Genomic DNA, 19484 nt, shown 5'->3' with positions numbered 1-19484 from the left:
AAAGGCAAATTTACTAGAAAAACTCATTTCAGAGTGTACCAGTTATGTATTTATAAATGAAGGGACATGGAGTTCACCTAATACATACCTAGATATTTGGCTCTAGAATTACTGGTCTAACAAAACTAATGAATTTGAGTTAAGGTGCCTAACTCAGTTGTCCATATTACATCATACACACAGATGCTACTAAGAACTTGTCAGAAGAATGGCAATAAACTCCTGGAAAATGAATTCTGTTCCAAGGTTGGGATCTCAAGGTCCAGTTTATACTGAATTGTAGCTTTCTGCAAATTAGATCATTGGATACACTGAAAAATTACTTGCATGCTAATACTTAACATAAGAGAATTCTAGCCAGTAAAATGTTGTAACAACATGAAAATATGTATTGGTTGCATAATATTCAAATATCTTAGCTGTATGATATCTTATTCAAATAAAGTGGAATAAACCTGTTACTTACAAATCCCTCAAGCCCAGCTTCTCTTGTTGCATTCTCTGAACAATTTCCAGTTGCCTTTTTCTTAATTTCTTCTTTCACCTTGGTAGGTTCAGAAGGCTGTAGAGGAGGTTCTATCACTCTTAGTAGAGGATGCACGGGCCTTAAATCTTCCTTAGTAGATTTGTTTGTTTCTTCTAGACAACAATTTTGCACAGAAACAAATTAGAAACATTATATATACAAACTAACAGAAATTTAAGATTAAAAAAACCATACTGCACCAATGCATAAAAACATTGTAAGTTAAAACAACTTTTTTGAAATTAGATTTCCTCTTTACAGCTTAATTAAGAAACAGCTTCCTTCAAAAATGTATTTTGATGAAACATTCTTTTCACACTAACATCAGCTAAACACTATATTTCTGTTACACACAAGAACAGGAAACAAGGATGGGGAGCAACATCATTGGCTTGTATGCTATTCTATAAATGACTAACGGTTAATGTATAAGGAATACAATTTCAAATTCTTCACTTCCAAAAGATCAGTTCATGACATCTGGGCTCTCCTTTCAGTTATTAGCATTACAGTCAGTAGATCCAATCACTGCTAAGAGATAGGGCACTTTCTGGCCAGCTCCAAATGCACTTGTACTGTTCAGTTTCTCCCTGCTTCAAAGAGCCTGGCAACAACAGTACGCTCTTTTTAAATCAGTGTTTTGATAGGAGAGAAAAAGGTTCTTGAAAAGAGAAAAAATGTTTCATATGCACAGGCTGACCCTAAACACTGGGAGATCAACTTGTTCAGTGTGGAGTTTGATCATTCATTGTGAAAAATCTGACCAGAGAGGGCTCTTCAGGTCTAATCTTGCCCATGCATTAGAACAGAAGGCAGGTCTGCCAGACTTCTGACTTAGGTAGCACCCAAACCTCCCAGTCACAGAGCTGGCTTGATGAGTGATATGGGAAGTATGGGTAGCATATTTCAAACAAGATAAGATTGTCAGCTTTCTGATTCCCCCCAGTCTACTGGTCAGCTCCTTCAATCCTCAATTAGTGGCCATACTGAACAAAACACACAGAAATGATATGGCTGCAGTCTTCACTGTCTTTTGCCTCTTTTTTTTATTTATTTTATAGAGGTGGGCTTTCAAGGAGGATTCAGAGGAAGCTTCAGACCAGAAGAAAACCATTGGAGACCCAGCCTGCCTCACAGGACTTGTCCACCCCTAAGTCCCAATAATTACTTCAGTATTGGACAGATGGAGGCAGATAGGTATAGTGCAGCCAAAAGGTCTTATGGTCCTGACCAGACCTGTCTGTTTTTTTTTTTTTTCTAAACAGCCAACCTTCCACAGTAGAACCTACGGAGAGAGCCAAAATATTCTCAATTGTGAATTGAGTCACATTTACAATCCTCCTCACAAAGTCTCCCCTGTTAAACCCCATAGATCCTCCTAGATAGCAGGAAGGAATACTCCAGAACTCTGGATAAGTCAACAGGGGCACTTGCAGTGATTTCCATAATTACTTGTTTAGTCCATTTTGGAATACACAGCTACTAAAGCCATAGCATCACCATTGTCTTTAAATCATATCAGTTGAGATTTTTGGGCATCCATTGAGGCTGCATCATAAAAAGGTGTGCCATGAGTAATGAACACTGCTAAAGACATCAGGCTCAGTGTTCTCAACTTGTTGAGAGTAGCCACCTGACAAATTCTCTCTGATACATCCAGTGTTCCGGACCTTGGTCTGGGACACGAAGACTTTAAAATGAGCTGTGTCTAGAAGAGACTATTACATACTCCAATTGTAATAAGGAACAACGTGGGACTCCAGGTAGTTTTTCTCATGAATTCTGTTGACTTCAGAACCTCAAGGGTCCACTTGTGTCTCCACTGAATCCCTTCTAAAATTATGTCCATGATCAGCTAATCCTCCATCTGAGGGAAAACATGCAATCCCATCATATATAAACAGCTACTACAACCATCAAGAATTTTGTAGATACACACTAAGCCTACACTGGCCCAAAAAGGAAGCATTTTGAATTAACAGTGGTATTTCCCATGTAAGAGCATAATTTTCTTCCAGTATTTGTCTCTCCGTTTCCTTTATCACCACCTAAGTAAAACATTACACACACAAATTACAATAGTTACATGGTAAAAGTGCAAAGTCAAGCACTCAAATGTTTGGAAATGCCAGAATTAAGGTTGCTCACCCAATCTTAATCTAGACCGCTATTTTTCCTCACTGGACCTCCTCCCATGACACATACTAGGGAAAAAGAGTGGCTTTAGTTTTCTTAACTTTGCCATCACGCAGCAGGCCCTTGTGTTTCTGTTATAGTTCCCATTGAACTATATTGGCAGCAGACTTCTATCCCAGTGACTGTTGCTCTGATTGTTGCAACATGGACATTAAAGACCATACTAACTAGCTCACTGATGGACTGATTTAAAAAAAAATTATTTTTTTTTTGGAAGGGAGCCTTCTTCCACCTCACAAATCTTTTTGTGTATCAACTAATACTTGGCAATAATGATTAGTAGTCCCCAATGCACAGTGTAAGCTTTGAAGACTGGTAAACAGTCATTTTAATGTTACAATCAAAGAGAAGGGGTGCCAAAACACGTGTCCTATCACTCTTCTCTGGCCATTGTAGCCTCTACCAGGTTTTCATGGTGAGTGTGGCAGAAGGTCATCAGTGTCCCTGTGCTCCAATTACTTCTGCCCTTTTTCAGATTGCTTGGATGGTATTTTCATATTGTCAGATGTCCCTCTCACCTACTTGATAAGGATCCAACAAAACAGGCACTGTTAACCTTTCTAAAGGAAGAATAGTGTCCACTTACTTTAGATATGCCAGCGTTATGGACAGTTTCCAAAGAAAGTGGAATAACCCTAGCCATTTTCATACAATCATAGTAGGAACTGATTAAAGACTTACTAGATCATACAGTCCATCTCTTCACAAATGCAGGATGCTCTTTTACAGAATATTTTCTAGTATTTTCTATAGTTCTAAATATTCCAAGTGAGAGAGTTTCTACCATTTCAGGGCTATTTTGTTGTCATTTAGATTTTTCTGATATTCAACCTCATTCTTCTCCTTTTCAATTTCATCTCATTCATCCTAGTTGTGTACCATCTTATCTCACTTTTCGCTACTTGATACATTGTTATCATTAGCCTTTGTTTATAGGCCTTCAGCTTGTTTTCATTACACAAGACAGTGTTCCACACAAAGCCCGTGTAATTTTCAAGTGATGTATGTAAAACAGTGTCAAATGCTTTACTAAGTCCAAATATTTCTTCTACTACATTACATTTGTGCACTAATTTTGAGACTCTGGGTTTTTTAGGAAAGGCAATGAAAAGTTTGGCAAAAAAATTCTTCATATGCTGAAAAAGCTGAAAATTTGGTTTTCTTCCTCCTTTGGCCAACTGATAGATATTTGGTATCTGTGTCAAGATAACAGTCTTGCATGTTCACTTGTTTCTTTCTTCTTGGACAGGAGATGCAGAATGTTGTACAGCTGCCCATGCTGAAAAGAGAATAGTGCCACTGGAGCAGGAATTGATTCCAGTTGCACTGGTGGCATGTCTGTGTAGGCACCAGAGCCAAGTGTGTCATGGATTGATCAAGTCACAACTCTCAATTCCAATACACTTTGTACACTCATAATGCCAAGAGCTCCTACAAAGTCTGGCATCAACTGAACTTCAGCTAGTTTGATACTAGGTGCATGTATCTGATAAGCCAACATAAAGTGGTGGAAAGAAAATAAGAATCTATAGAGTATGCTCTATCTTCTAGAGGACTCAAGGTGACGGAGGCAGTATGAATGCTACTGTGACTGGAGTCTCCATAGGTTTTCCAGCCTCTGAGAACAGAGTGGAATGTCTTCAGAGTTAAATAAGCTCCTCATGAGGTAAACCTGTGCTTAGGGAGAGATGAGTCCCTGTCTCCTGAGCTGGTGTCAAACATGAATAGGGTGGTGTACTGAGGCCACAAAGAAACTGATGTTTTGAAGCAGTCTGTCAACATGAGAGCATCAAATGTAACTGGAGTTTCAAGGTGTTCAGTCACAGTTTCTACACTAACCACATAAGATCTATGTTGAGACAGGTAGTGCCAACGTAATCACAACCCTCAGCTGTAATGCCAGCCTCTTGCTTGTTTAAGGTTTTTGCCTTTTGTAGCCTTTATGCTATGTTGATTTCAGAATAGATTTACAAGGATTATGGCAGGAGTGCCTTCAGGTGCTCACCCTGGAACCCATCGGTCCATAGTAATATGTGGCATCAATCTAATTCAGACCAGACACCAGTCAGTTGTATCAACAGTTAAATCATTTAGAACACTTTTTGAAGTTGCTGTGCTGCTTCTGTAGTACAGATATCTAAAAAAGTAAAGGGGGAGCGGCCTGCAAAGTAAAGAAAATGCACAAGAAATATGTAATGTATGTCAATTTCAAGCTTGGTGGACTGATTTAAATCAAAGCAATTTAAATAACTGATCTTAATTATGATTTAAATTACCTGGAAACCTTGATTTAAACAATTGATTTTAAAATGTTTTCCAGTTGTACTTTTTATTATTTTTCTAAGGAAAGGTTGATTCTCTTTAGCTGATGCCCATTGAAACTTGGTGATTTGCAACTAAATATAGCCTTTATGCTAAATTTGGTGGTTCTTTTTGCTAACTTGGAGGATACAACAGCTTCTGTGCTGTTGAGGCAGATGAAAGTCTCAGGGAAGGAGAACATCAAACTGGAGCAGAGGGAAACAATCCCATAGTTGGGACCCTCCTTTCAGATGATGCCATGATATCCTCTCGCACTGAGGATACCTCTCCACCGAAGGGAACTCCCATTGTTAGGAAGAGACAGGTAATAGTAATGGGCGATTAGATCATTAGAAACAGCTGGGTTTGTGATGACTGGGAGAACCGCATGGTGACTTGCCTGGCAGGTGCTAAGATTGCAGAGCTCTCGAGACATCTAGACAGACTTATGTAGTGCTGGGGAAGAGCCGGTGGTCATGGCACATGTAGGTACCAATGACATAGGGAAGTATAGGAAAGATTTCCTGGAGGCCATATTTAGGCTGCTAGGTAAGAGGTAGAAGTCCAGGACCTCCATGGTAGCATTAGTTGAAATGCTTCCAGTTCCACGCACAAGGCCAATTAGACAGGCAGAACTGCAGGGCTCAGTGTGTGGATGAGACGATGGTGTAGGGAGGAGCGGTTTAGATTTATTAGGAACTGGGGAAACCTTTGGGAAAGGGGGAGCCTATACAGGAAGGATGGGCTCCACCTAAACCAAAATGGAATCAGATTGCTGGCACTTAAAATTAAGAAGGTTGTAGAGTAGTTTTTAAACTAAGGGTTGGGGGAAAGCCGATAGGTGCGGAAGAGCATGTGGTTCGGACAGAGACATCCCTTAGGGGAAAATTTATTAATCAAGATTCTCTATGTCCTAGTAAGGAGGAGAGGATGGAAGATGATAAAATACGAGTAGGATCTGATTTGAAACAGTCAAATGAAAAAGATTCCCATTCATTTATATCACATAATGGCAGACAGCTAAAAAGTGACAATTTTTTTAAGTGCTTATATACAAATGCTAGAAATCTAAATAATAAGATGGGTGAACTTGAGTGCCCCATATTAAATGAGGATATTCATATAATAGGCGTCACAGAAACTTGGTGGAATGAGGATAATGAATGGGACACAATAATACAAGAGTACAAAACGTATCGGAAGGACAGAACAGGTCATGTTGAGGGGGGGAGGGGATGGCACCATCTGTGAAAGAAAGCGTAGAGTCAAATGAAGTAAAAATCTTAAATGAACCAAACTGTACCATACAATTTGTATGGATAGTAATTCCATGCTTGAATAATAACAATATAGCAGTAGGAATATACTGCTGACCAAGATGATGAAAGTGACTGTGAAATGCTAGGCTATAAAGATAAAAAAAATCAATAATAACACGGGATTTCAACTATGCTCATACTGACTGGGTACATACCACCTCAAGACGGGATACAGAGATAAAGTTTTTTAACCTTAAATGACTGCTTCTTGCAGCAGCTAGTCCTGGAACCCACAAGAGGAGAGGCAATTCCTGATTTAGTCCTAAGTGGAGCACAAGATCTGGTCCAAGAGGTGAATATAGCTGAACCGCTTGGTAATAGTGATCATAATAAAATTAAATTTAATATCCCTGGGGTGGGGTGGGGGAACACCACTACAGTAGCATTTAATTTCTGAAAGGGGAACTATACAAAAATGAGGAAGTTAGTTAAACAGAAATTAAAAGGTAGAGTGCCAAAAGTGAAATCCCTGCAAGCTGTATGAAAACTTTAAAGACACCATAATTGAGGCTCAGCTTAAATTTATACCCTAAACTAAAAAACATAGTAAGAAGACCAAAAAAGTGCACCATGACTAACCTACAAAGTAAAAGAAGCAGTGACAAGCAAAAAGGCATCCTTTAAAAAGTGGAAGTTAAATCCTATTGAGGAAAATAGAAAGGAGCATAAACTCTGGCAAGTGAAGTGAAAAATACAATTAGGAGGCCAAAAAAGAATTTGAAGAACAGTTATCGAAAGACTCAACAAGTAATAGCAAAAAAAATGTTTAAGTACATCCGAAGCAGGAAGCCTGCTATACAACCAGTGGGATCACTGGACAATTGAGATGCTAAAGGAACACTCAAGGAAGACAAGGCCATTTCAGAGAAACTACATGAATTCTTTGCATCGGTCTTCATGTCTGAGGATGAGATGGAGATTCCCAAACCTGAGCCATTCTTTTTAGATGACAAATCTGAGGAACTGTCCCAGATTGAGGTGTCATTAGAGGAGGTTTTTGGAACAAACTGATAAACCAGTAATAAATCACCAGGACCACATGGTATTCACCCAAGAGTTCTGAAGGAACTCAAATGTGAAATTGCATAACCACTAACTGTGGTATGTAATCTATCATTTAAATCAGTTTCTGTACCAGATGACTGGAGGATGGCTAAGGTGACGCCAATTTTTTAAAAAGGCCCCGGAGGCGATCCCAGCAATTACAGGCCAGTAACTTCAGTACCAGGCAAACGGGTTGCAACTGTAGTAAAGAACAGAATTTTCAAACTCATAGATGAACATGAATTGTTGGGGAAGAGTCAACATGGTTTTTGTAAAGGGAAATCATGCCTCACCAATCTACTAGAATTCTTTGAGGGGGGTCAACAAGCATGTGGACAAGGGGGATCCAGTGGATCTACTGTACAGAGATTTTCAGAAAGCCTTTGACACGGTCCCTCACCAAAGGCTCTTAAGCAAAGCAATCTGCCATGGGATAAGAGGGAAGGTCCACTTATGGATCGGTAACTGGTTAAAAGATAGGAAACTAAGGTTAGGAATAAATGGTCAGTTTTCAGAATGGAGAGAGGTAAATAGTGGTGTCACCCAGGGTCTGTTCTGGGACCAGTCCTATTCAACATATTCCTAAATGATCTGGAAAAGGGGGTAAACAGTGAGGTGGCAAAATCTGCGGATGATACAAAACTACTTAAAATAGTTAAATCCCAGACAGATTGTGAAGAGCTACAAAAGAATCTCTCAAAACTGCGTGACTGGGCAACAAAATGGCAGATGAAATTTAATGTTGATAAATGCAAAGTAATGCACATTGGAAAGCATAATCCCAACTATACATATAAAATGATGAGATCTAAATTAGCTGTTACCACTCAAGAAAGAGATCTTTGAGTCATTGTGGATAGTTCTCCAAAAACATCCACTCGATGTGCAACGGCAGTTAAAAAAGCTAACAGAATGTTGGGAATCATTAGGAAAGAGAAAATATCACATTACCTCTATATAAATCCATGGTACGCCCACACCTTGAATAATGCATGCAGATATGGTCACCCGATCTCAAAAAAATATATATTGGAATTTGAAAAGGTACAGAAAAGGCTAACAAAAAGGATCAGGGGTATGGAACAGCTTCCATATAAGGAGAGATTAATAAGACTGGGACTTTTCAGCTTGGAAAAGAGACAACTAATGGGGAATATGATAGAGCTCTATAACATCATGACTGGTGTGGAGAAAGTAAACAAGGAAGTGGTATTTACTCCTTCTGATAACACAAGAACTAGGGGTCACCAAATGAAATTAATAGTCAGCAGGTTTAAAACAAATAAAAGGAATTATTTCTTTATACAATGTACAGTCAACCTGTGAAACTCTTTGCCAGAGGATGTTGTGAAGGCCAAGACTATAACAGGGTTCAAAAAAGACCTAGATAAATTAATGGAGGATAGGTCCATCAATGGCTATTCGCCAGGATGGGCAGGGTCGGTGTCCCTAGCCTCTGTCAGAATCTGGGAATGGGCGACACTTGATGATTACCTGTTCTGTTCCTCTGAAGCACCTAGCAATGGCTACTGTCAGAAGATAGGATACTAGGCTAGATGGACATTTTGTCTGACCCAGTATGGCAGTTCTTATGTTCTTAAACTATATGTAAACACATTTATTTAAGCACTTTTAGATCTTAACTTACATTATAATAACTAAGAATCTGAATAAATGTAAGAAAATGGTGAAAAAACGTTTACTCACCTTCTCGTAACTGTTGTTCTTCAAGATGTGTTGCTCATATCCATTCCAATTAGGTGTGCACGTGCTGCGTGCACAGTTGTCAGAAAGTTTTTCTCCTAGCAGCACATGTCGGGTTGGCTGTGGAGCCCCCTGGAGTGGTGCATTCATGGCACTCAATATATGACCCTGCACCTCCTCAGTTCCTTCTTGCCATTACTCTGACAGAGGGGAAGGCGGGAGGGTTTGGAATGGATATGAGCAACACATCTCAAAGAACAACAGTTACGAGAAGGTGAGTAACTGTTTTTTCTTCTTCGAGTGATTGCTCATATCGATTCCAATTAGGTGACTTCCAAGCCTTACCTAGGTGGCAGAGTCGGAGTTATGGAAACGCTGATTGGAGCACCACTCTGCCGAAAGCTGCATCATCTCTGGCATGGTGGTCCTGCTTTGAGCAGGGGGTTGGACTAGATGACCTCCTGAGGTCCCTTCCAACCCTGATATTCTATGATTCTATGATGGCATAGTGAGAGGTGAACGTATGTACCGAGGACTGAGTTGCTGCCTGCAGATTTCTTGTATCAGGATCCGGGCCAGGAACGCTGCTGACGAGGCCTGGACCCTCATGGAGTGCGCTGTAAGAGCTGGTGCTGATATTTTGGCCAGCTCATAGCACGTGCGGATGCATGACGTGATCCAGGAGGATATTCTTTGAGATGAGACCGGGAGTCCTTTCATCCAGTCTGCCACCGATATGAACAGCTGGTTCTACTTCTAGAATGGCTTAGTGCGCTCGATGTAGAAAGCTCATGCTTGCCAAACATCGAGGGAGTGCAGCCTCTGCTCCGGGCTACTGTCATGAGGCTTAGGGTAAAAGACTGGCAGGAAAATGTCCTGACTGGTGTGGAAGTGTGACACCACCTTGGGAAGAAAGGCTGGATGAGGCCTGAGTTGCACCTTATCCCTGTGGAAAATCGTGTAAGGCGGGTCTGAGGTAAGGGCCTTTAGCTTGGACACCCTCCTTGCAGATGTAATGGCGACCAGAAAGGCTACCTTCCTTGACAGATATAGAAGGGAACAAGTCGCCAGCAGTTCGAATGGGGGGCCCATTAACCTGGTCCTCTCCAGTGTAAAATCCCACACGGGGACAGGCTGCCTGATCTGGGGATGTAAGCAGTCCAGACCATTGAGGAAAAGACCAAACATAAGGTTGGCGAAGACAGATTGACCAGATGCTCCCAGGTAGAAGGCCAAGATAGCAGCGAGGTGTACCCTTATGGAGGACGCTGCCAGGCCTTCCTGTTTCAGGTACAGGAGGTACTCCAATATCAGAGGTACAGGTACTTGGAGAGGGGGGGTACGACATTCAAACCAACAAGAAAATCTCTTCCACTTCGCCAGATATGTGGCTCTAATGGAGGGCTTCCTGCCTCCTTACTTGTTCTGAGCACAGAAGTTCCATGGGGTTCAGCCATGAAGCTTCCAAGCCATGAGGTGGAGGGACCACAGGTTGGGGTGATGAAGGTGACTGTGGTCCTGAGTGATTAAGTCGGGGAGGAGAGGCAACGTGACCGGGGTGTCACCAACAGTTCCAAGAGCGTGGTGTACCAATGTTGTCGAGGCCATGCTGGAGCCACCAGAATTATCTCTGCCCTATCCCTGCGGACCTTGAGAACAACCCTGTGCACAAGAGGGAATGGGGGAAAAGCGTAGAGCAAGCGAGCTCCCCAGGGTAGCAGGAATGCGTCCGTGAATGAGCCTGGGCTGAGTCCCTGGTAGGAGCAGAACACTGAGCACTTCCTGTTGCAGTGGGTGGCAAACAGGTCGACCTGGAGAAATCTCCACTTTCGGAAAATGAGGTGTATGACACCCGGACGGATCACTCGTGCATGTGGAAGGACCTGCTGAGGTGATCCGCCAGTGTGTTCTGAACACCTGGTAGAAAGGATGCTTCCAGATGAATGGAGCAGGTTATGCAGAACTCCCACAGCCAGAGGACTTACTGACATAGGGGAGAGGAACGGGGTGCACTCTGCTTGTTGATGTAAAACATGGCAGTAGTGTTGTCTGTTAGAACAGGCCTGACATGCTAGTCGCACTGCCCTCAGCTCCTTCATGTTGATATGGACGGAGAGCTCATCCTGCGACCAAAGGCCCGGTGTTTGGAGGTCTCCCAAATGCATATCCCATCCCAAAGCCAACATGTCCGTTAGCAGGGACAAGGAAGGCTGAGAGCCGTTGAAGGGGACTCCTTCACATACTGTTTGAGGGTTGAGCCACCACTGAAGGGACTCCAGGACCTGCCCTGGCACCGTGACCACTGAATTCAAGCTATTGCGTCGCGGGCAGTAGGCCAAAGCGAGCCATGTCTGTAGAGGCCTGAGCCTCAGTCTGGTGTGCCGGGTCACATAAGTGCAGGCAGCCATGTGGCCAAGGAGAATCAGGCACCCCCTTTCTGTAGTGATTGGGAATTGCCGGAAGCCTTGAATGATGTCTGTGATGGCTTAGAATCAGGCCTCTGGCAGAAGTGCTCGTGCCTGAACCGAGTCTACTACCACCCTAATTAATTCTAATCTTTGGGTCAGTTCCAAGGTCGACTTCCCCAAGTTGGGGAGGAGACCCAGTCACTCGAATGTAAATCTGACTAATCAGATTTCAGACCCCACCTGCCCCCTGGTGCAGCCCCTGCGCAGCCAGTCGTTGAGGTAGGAGTAGACTTGCACCTGCCGCCGATGGAAGAAAGCGGCCATGACCAACATGCACTTGGTGAACACTCGGGGGGGGGGGGGGGCTGTTGAGAGGCCAAATGGTAGGAACGTGAATTGATAATGCTTGTGGTTGACCATGAAGCATAGGAAGTGCCGGTGTGTGGGTCGAATCACTATATGGAAGTATGCGTCCTTCATGTCGAGGGCAGCGTACCAGTCTCCCGGATCCAGGGAGGGAATAATGGTGCCCACGGAGACCATGCGGAACTTCAACTTTACTATGAATTTGTTGAGTCTGCACAGATCTAGAATGGGTCTGAGGACCCCGTTTGCCTTGGGGACTAGGAAGTATCGGGAGTAGAATCCCTTGCCCCTTAAGTCCTGAGGAACCTCCTCCACCGCTTCCATGGCAAGGAGCGCCTGCACCTCCTGAATAGGAGCTGCTGCTGCTGCTGAGGCTTGAAATGTTTCCGTTGGGTTGCCGGAGTGTGCATACCCAAGGATTTCATAGTAGCCCTTGAGTCTTTTAGGCGATACAGCCTAGAGTCAGTCTGCTCCACGAACAGACCCGCCCCATCAAAAGGCAGTGTGATGGATTCGGTCACAGAGACCACCTTGGGACTGTCACCTGATGTGCTGAGACTACCTCTGAGCCCGTTTTCCCTGCCAGCTTGGGACTTCAGAATCCTGTCTTGTTGAGCCAGATATGCTAATCTGCTGCAACACAGACCCGGGGTCTGAACCACGTGCCCCAAAGCTGCAGACTTAACTGAAAACGGCTTAGCAAGTGTTCCTGTCTCTAGCACCCAGACACTCAGCTCCCAATGGGATCCAAACCCCAAATAAATCCATTTTACTCTGTATAAGGCTTATACAGGGTAAACTCATAAATTGTTCACCCTCTATAACGCTGATAGAGAGAGATGCAGAGCTGTTTGCTCCCCCAGGTATCAATTACTTACTCTGGGTTAATTAATAAGCAAAAAGTGATTTTATTAAGTATAAAAAGTAGGATTTAAGTGGTTCCAACTAATAACAGACAGAACAAAGTAAGTTACCAAGCAAAATAAAACACGCAAGTCTAAGCCTAATACATTAAGAAACTGATTACAGATGAAATCTCATCCCCAGATATGTTCCAATTAGCTTCTTTCACAGACTGGACTCCTTTCTAGTCTGGGTCCAGAAATCACCCATACCCCTGTAGTTACTGTCCTTTGTTCCAGTTTCTTTCAGGCATCTCTTTGGGGTGGAGAGGCCATCTCTTGAGCCAGCTGAAGACAAAATGGAGAGGCTGCCAGGGCCTTTTATATTCTCTCTCTTGTGGGTGGAAACCCCTTTGTTCTTCTATGCAAAGTCACAGCAACAAGATGGAGTTTGTAGCCACCTGGGCAAGTCACATGTCCATGAATGATTTAGCTTTTGGAGGCCAAGGCCATTGTTTACATGTAAGTTTGAAAGTTCCCAGGAAAGCTCAGATATGGATTGGCGTCTCCCAAAGTCCATTATCAGCTAAGTGTTTCTTGATTGGGCACTTACTGAGAATAGCCCTTTCTCAGGAAGCTGATCAAATGCTTCACTACTTAGAATCAAACACATTGCGATACAAGTACATAGCTAATATTCATAATTTCAAATACAAAAATGATACACATTTACAGACAGCATAATCATAACCAACAAACTACAACCTTTCCATAGACACCCCACTTGACTTCCTCTGTACAAGAACTGGTGCAAACATTGGACCCTGGTTGCAACAATGATCTCTACGGTCACAGTTCATGTCAATAACGTCACAGGCAGGTCCTGCATGGTCTGCTGAACCTCGGGTGGAAGTTCTGAGGCCTGCAGGCATTAGCTATGCCCCATAGCAATACCGGAGGACAAGGTGTGCGTCACCGAGTCCGCAGCATCCAGTGAGGCCTGTAAAGAGGTCCGTGCCACCGCCTTGCCCTCCTCCACTATAGCTCCAAACTCCTCCTTGGACTCAGCTGGCACCAGCTCCTTAAACTTGAGCATCGAATTCCAAGAGTTGAAGCTGTACCTACTCAGAATTGCCTGCTGGTTGGCAATCCTGAGTTGCAACCCCCCCGCCCCCCCCCCCCCCCGGTAGAGTACACTTTGCACCCAAATAAGTCCAGGTGCTTGGCGTCCTTGGACTTAGGCACTGGGGCTTGTTACCCCTGCCTTTCCTTCTCGTTCACCGCAGCCATCACCAACGAGCAAGGCTGCAGATGTGTAAAGAGGTATTCGTACCCCTTAGATGGGACGAAGTACTTCCTCTCCATGCCCTTCGCGGTGGGAGGGATGGAGGCCAGGGTCTGCCAAATGGTCTTAGCATTGGCCTGTATGGTCTTGATGAGGGGCAAAGCCACCCTCGATGGACTTTACAGGGCCAGGATGTTGACCATCAGGTCCTCCGACTCCACCATCTCCTTGGCCACCCTGAGAAGGAGGTCCTGGTGGGCATGGCTGTCTACGGGGGGTGGTCCACAGACCAGGACGAGGAGGCTAATGGAGGAATGGGGTCCTCCTCCCTCTTGCTCTCCGGGAACCTTCTGTCCTGTCTTGCTGACAGGGCCAGGCAAACCTGGATCGGTCTCAGGAACTGGGGTTGGTTCCGTGGGGGCAAGGAAACGGTACCTCCTCAGCACCCTGAGGGGGTGGGGTAACTGGTGGAAGTCTCCGGCACCCATGGTTCAAAGGTGGCAGACCAGGATCCTTCAGATTGGGTACCCTGTGCCTGGTGGTACACCCATGGAGTCCCAAATGGCCACTGCGCTAGTCCCTGTCACTCCACAGGCCATGGCCCTGCCCGCACCTCAGGCCTTCCACGACCCAACCAGTGCCAGCCCCACTCCAAGTATCTAGACCCCATCTCGAAGATGGGGACTGGGACCATGATGGAGCTGGTCCAGTGAACTGCACTGCACTGGAGAACGGTGTCGCAATGCCGCAAGGCTGGAGAGTGGTGCCGCATCCAGAGCTGCGGGGGGTAGTTGATCGGTGCCTGGACTGGTGTCGGGAGCGGGACCTGCTACGCAACCAGGATCAACGCAAGGATCAGTGTCGCAAGCGAGAGCACCCTGTGACCTGGAGCGATGCCGTGAATCTGACTGGCACCACGAGTACGACCGGTGCCTGGTCTGTGAGTGGCGCCGTGATTGCTTTCTGCAATTTCTTATTTACTTTAAAAGCTATTTTGGCTAAGACAACTCATAAAATTATAATAATTCTTTAGTCTGTTCATTAGCCAAGGAGCACAGAGAACAGTAAGAAACCTAACAGAGGTAACTGGTTAATTAAATTATTATATTAATTATAAAAAATTATAAATGTGTTTTATAACCTCTCTTTTTCATTTTATTTCTTTTTTTTCCAGGTATGTGAAAGGCAAACTTATTTGCTGAAAAATTAAGACTCCTATTTCTCTATAATGAGTAGAGATGAGCAGGCCAATTATAATGCAATACATAAAATACTTTCAAGTAACATTACCTAATGATAATTTTGCAATTTCTTCAAAATCATCAACTCTCTCAATATCTTCAGTGGATTCCTTAATTTTTGCTTCTCTTGAATATCCGGGACAGCTGTATGTAACATCTGATGACTTCAATTTATCATGTGTCTTAGAATTAAAAAAAAGAGTTTGTTACATTTTCTAATAATGTACCTTAGGCATTGCAAATATCAAACCAGAATAAAATATGAACTGTTGGATTGTCAGAGATGGTTATTAACTTTTTGATGAGTTATTAATGCTGCCACGCCCATCTGCTGTACTATGGAGGTAAAAAAGAGAAAACGCTTTACTCACTACTAACAGGAAGTCTCCTACTGACTCACCGCCATAAATTAAGACTTGAATTTAGTTCAAGACGTGCCTCCTAATCCAGAACCACTGAAATTTAGAATTTCAGGTAGGTTGGTGTTTGCCTCCACGCCATAAAAAAGAGATCTGATGCCATACTTCATGTGTGACTATGTGGGCAGATTTCTGCTGTTCTACCATCAGTATATCAGAGAAATATGAACCTGAATCAGGAGATAGGGGCATGTGTGTGAATCTGTAGAAAAGATACCACAATAGCAGAATTTTAGTTAATGGAATGGAAAATCTGTTACCCAATGATCTCCTTTTTGGGAATAATCTCTCCTCCATTCTGAGACATTTGGACTTGCCTCTCAGCTCTCCCTCGTTGCAAATTCTCCATCCTGGGGGGCACAATCTAAAGGGGAGGGCATGTGACCAACCGATGTCTCCTGTGCCCAGCGACCCCTCCATTGCCCTGCACTCAGGCTAGGGCCACCGCTCACTCTCTTCCCCACCAGTTATCTGCGTGGGGAGGGAAGTTCTGTCCTTCTCCTGCTGCTCCACCCCTCTCCCCAGCTCATTCAACTGCTGTCCCTGGCAGCTGGGCCTGGGCAGGGAGCAGGAGGGAGCGGCTTCTCACATGGCTCAAGGTAACTGCTCCATGTCACTGATCTGTGCAGCACAGCAGCTGCCTGAAAAAGGGCCTGGCGGTGGCAGCAGGCCACCCTACAACCTGGGCCAGATGCTGGAGATGGGCCAAGTGAACCGGAAACGCACTGGGGAGAAGAGGGGACTCCGGCTCGCTCAGCCCCTGTCCCCAGCAGCCGGGCCTGGGGGTGTGGGCGGAAGGCGGGGCACATGGCCTACCAATGCCAGACTCTTTCTCAGGCAGCAGCTGCGCTGCACAGAGCAGCGACCCACAGTGGCTGGCATGAGAAGCAGCTGGTCCGACCCCCTCTGCTCCCTGCCTGAGTCCAGGTGCCAGGTACATGGACCAAGCATGCCAGGAGGCAGGCACAGAAGGAGAAGGACAGGGCCCCTCTCCCTCCACCCCTCCCCCGGCAGGCCAATCTGGGGAGACATTTCACCTCACATGTCCCCCCTACACATCACATCTGCTAGAGACAGTTCAGATTTGTCCACAGAATGGCAAGACTTACCCCATCTGTACCACCGTCATGCCAGAAAAGCTGTACACAAACACTACATTTTTTTTTAGTAGATAACTCTAAACAGAAATGCTTTCTTCAACTATGAAACTATATACAGTACTCTCCCATTTATCCCAATGGCCTAGTGGGTATCCGAAACTTTCGGGTAACCAGTGTTCAGTTAAATAGAAAAGCTATTTTGAGCACTTTTTCTTTTCAAAATTGTCCTGCCAAGCTGCTGCTGCTGAAATAGGATTAGGTTACAGTAACTGCAAGTAATCATTCAGAACCACAATAAAAATACTAAGTTGTTGATTAGCTAATTGAGAAGTGACTGGCAGGTGATAAACATAAAGCTACATGGGCTTCTGTAACTAGATTTTTGAAAAAAGGTAGGTTCAAATAACTGGAATCATACTGTATATATATGGAGCTGGAAAGAGACTGCTGTACAGATACCTGAAGAACATATCTCAAGTGGGGCAGACTGAGGTAGAAATGTTTCAGAGTAGCAGCCGTGTGAGTCTGTATTTGCAAAAAGAAAAGGAGTACTTGTGGCACCTTAGAGACTAACAAATTTATTTGAGCATAAGCTTTCGTGAGCTACAGCTCACTTCATCGGATGGTAGAAATGGAGCTCAAAAAGAAAAATCTTCAGGTAACAAATTTTCCATTCTGGATCCTGACCTCAACCCCAGTCTCAGATATCTGGTATGTAGCTAGCTATAAGGAAAGAGAGTTGGAATGAAGAGATAAGAAAGAAGGTTCTTCCTTTCCTGAAATTAGCAGTTTTAATCTTTTGGGACCACTGGGTGGAACACTTTCCTGACAAATGCTACTGGGAATGGAAGGCCAATCCTGTAATGTTTTATAAAGGTATTGATGGACAACCAGGTGTCCAATTTCAGATTTACTCAGACATGGCTGTTGTCCTTTCTGTCCAGGCAGCAGCAAAGGAATGTATTGAGTGGATTCATATTCCTCCTGGGTCCAGTTTATCTGCAGCTGCATATTGGTTTATGATGTAGCACTTAATCCACCAAAATATGAAGGATTTAGATGCTTTTAGGCCACACATTTAGGTTTCAAAAACAAATATGGATGATTTCTTGAAATGATCAGTTGCACTAAAGTAAATCTAAATTGCTCTTTTCATATCTAGCATGTGTCACACTTTTTCTTTTGGACTCTAGGAAGAATGGTCTCCTGTGATATAGGAAAGAGAGAGATTATTTTGTAACAAATTACTCTGGAGTACAAAGAATACACCTTTATGAAACACGCAGTATGGTATGTGTCTTCTAACAACAGAGGATTTGTAACTTTAGTCACCAATGTGACTGTGAACAGAAAGCACATCTTTATGAAGAGGCAATAAAGGAAATTAGATGCCATAAGTTTGAATGGATGGAATGTCCAAGTACAGCGAGCAGGTTCCAGGTTGGGGAGGTGGAAAATACATTGTGATGGCAGCATGTTCTTGCTCATTTTAACTAGGGAAAGGGACTTTTTGTGGGGTGTGCAGCTGGAGAGTAGAGCACTGTGGGTCAGCAGTGGGAAACAGAATGGTTGGGGCACCTGTACGGGGCAGGAGTTGGGAAATAGTTTGGGGAAAATAGTAAACAAAACAAACAAGTTGTATACTTTCCAAGATTTGTTTGTATGTTGTCTGTCTTGTATAGTTAGATTTTAAGTCATTTGGAGGCTCAACTGTTTGTACAGTACCTAGCACAATGGACCCTCGATCTCTGCAGGGCCTCTAGGAACTATTGTTACACAAATAATGATGATGACTTGGTTTAGACAGATGTACTGGAACCCTGACATCACTGAATGATCTACCAGAGACTTGGATGAGCCTGCATTTGAGATTGTTCTTATAACTGAGATGTGAATTGCAATAGTGTGTGAGGTCTTATGTCAAAGTCAAGGCCGTCTTGTAAGAAATCCAGCAGAATCTGGAAGACTTGTTTCCGAGGGTTGATCTTACTAATACTGACAACAGGAACAGAATTTTGCCCCCCTTTTGTGGAAGCCAAAACAGTAAAAGGCTTGCAGAGACTGGGAAAGTCTCATACTTTGGAGGGATCTTGTTCAGGACTTGCCATTCAACATCCAACTGTCACATTCAGTTACTCTGGGTTGGAATGCAGGAGCAAGCCCTGGAATAGAAGATCCTCTCTGCTGAACAGATAGATTGGGGACTTCTATGACACTTCCACTTGGTATGTATTTTAAAGAATCCTTATTGAGGTTACAGGGACAAACCATCCCGATGTGTAGAAAGAATAGTAAATATGGCAGGCGACCAGCTTGGCTTCACAGTGAAATCCTTGCTGATCTTAAACACAAAAAAGAAGCTCACAAGAAGTGGAAGATTGGACAAATGACCAGGGAAGAGTATAAAAATATTGCTCGGGCATGCAGGAGTGAAATCAGGAAGGCCAAATCACACCTGGAGTTGCAGCTAGCAAGAGATGTTAAGAGTAACAAGAAGGGTTTCTTCAGGTATGTTAGCAACAAGAAGAAAGTGAAGGAAAGTGTGGGCCCCTTACTGAATGAGGGAGGCAACCTAGTGACAGAGGATGTGGAAAAAGCTAATGTACTCAATGCTTTTTTTGCCTCTGTCTTCACTAACAAGGTCAGCTCCCAGTCTACTGCACTGGGCAGCACAGCATGGGGAGGAGGTGACCAGCCCTCTGTGGAGAAAGAAGTGGTTCAGGACTATTTAGA

General features: G+C 43.8%; 1 protein-coding gene across 2 annotated transcripts in view; it reads right to left on the bottom strand.

Moving 5' to 3' along the window:
- CFAP36 (cilia and flagella associated protein 36) overlaps positions 1-19484 on the bottom strand; it is an 84946-nt gene that overhangs the window by 6610 nt on the left and 58852 nt on the right. For both annotated transcript variants that reach the window (XM_074949485.1, XM_074949484.1), the window contains 2 exons: positions 15282-15414; positions 467-639 (listed from right to left, as the gene is read on the bottom strand). In XM_074949485.1, coding sequence (XP_074805586.1) covers positions 467-639; positions 15282-15414 — 306 coding nt within the window. The remainder of the gene's footprint in view (positions 1-466; positions 640-15281; positions 15415-19484) is intronic.

The sequence above is a fragment of the Natator depressus genome, chromosome 3 (genome assembly GCF_965152275.1).
Source record: "Natator depressus isolate rNatDep1 chromosome 3, rNatDep2.hap1, whole genome shotgun sequence".
In the NCBI taxonomy this organism is placed as follows: domain Eukaryota; kingdom Metazoa; phylum Chordata; order Testudines; family Cheloniidae; genus Natator; species Natator depressus.
The sequence above is the reverse complement of the archived record's forward strand: the minus strand, read 5'-3'. Positions and strand labels throughout refer to the sequence as shown.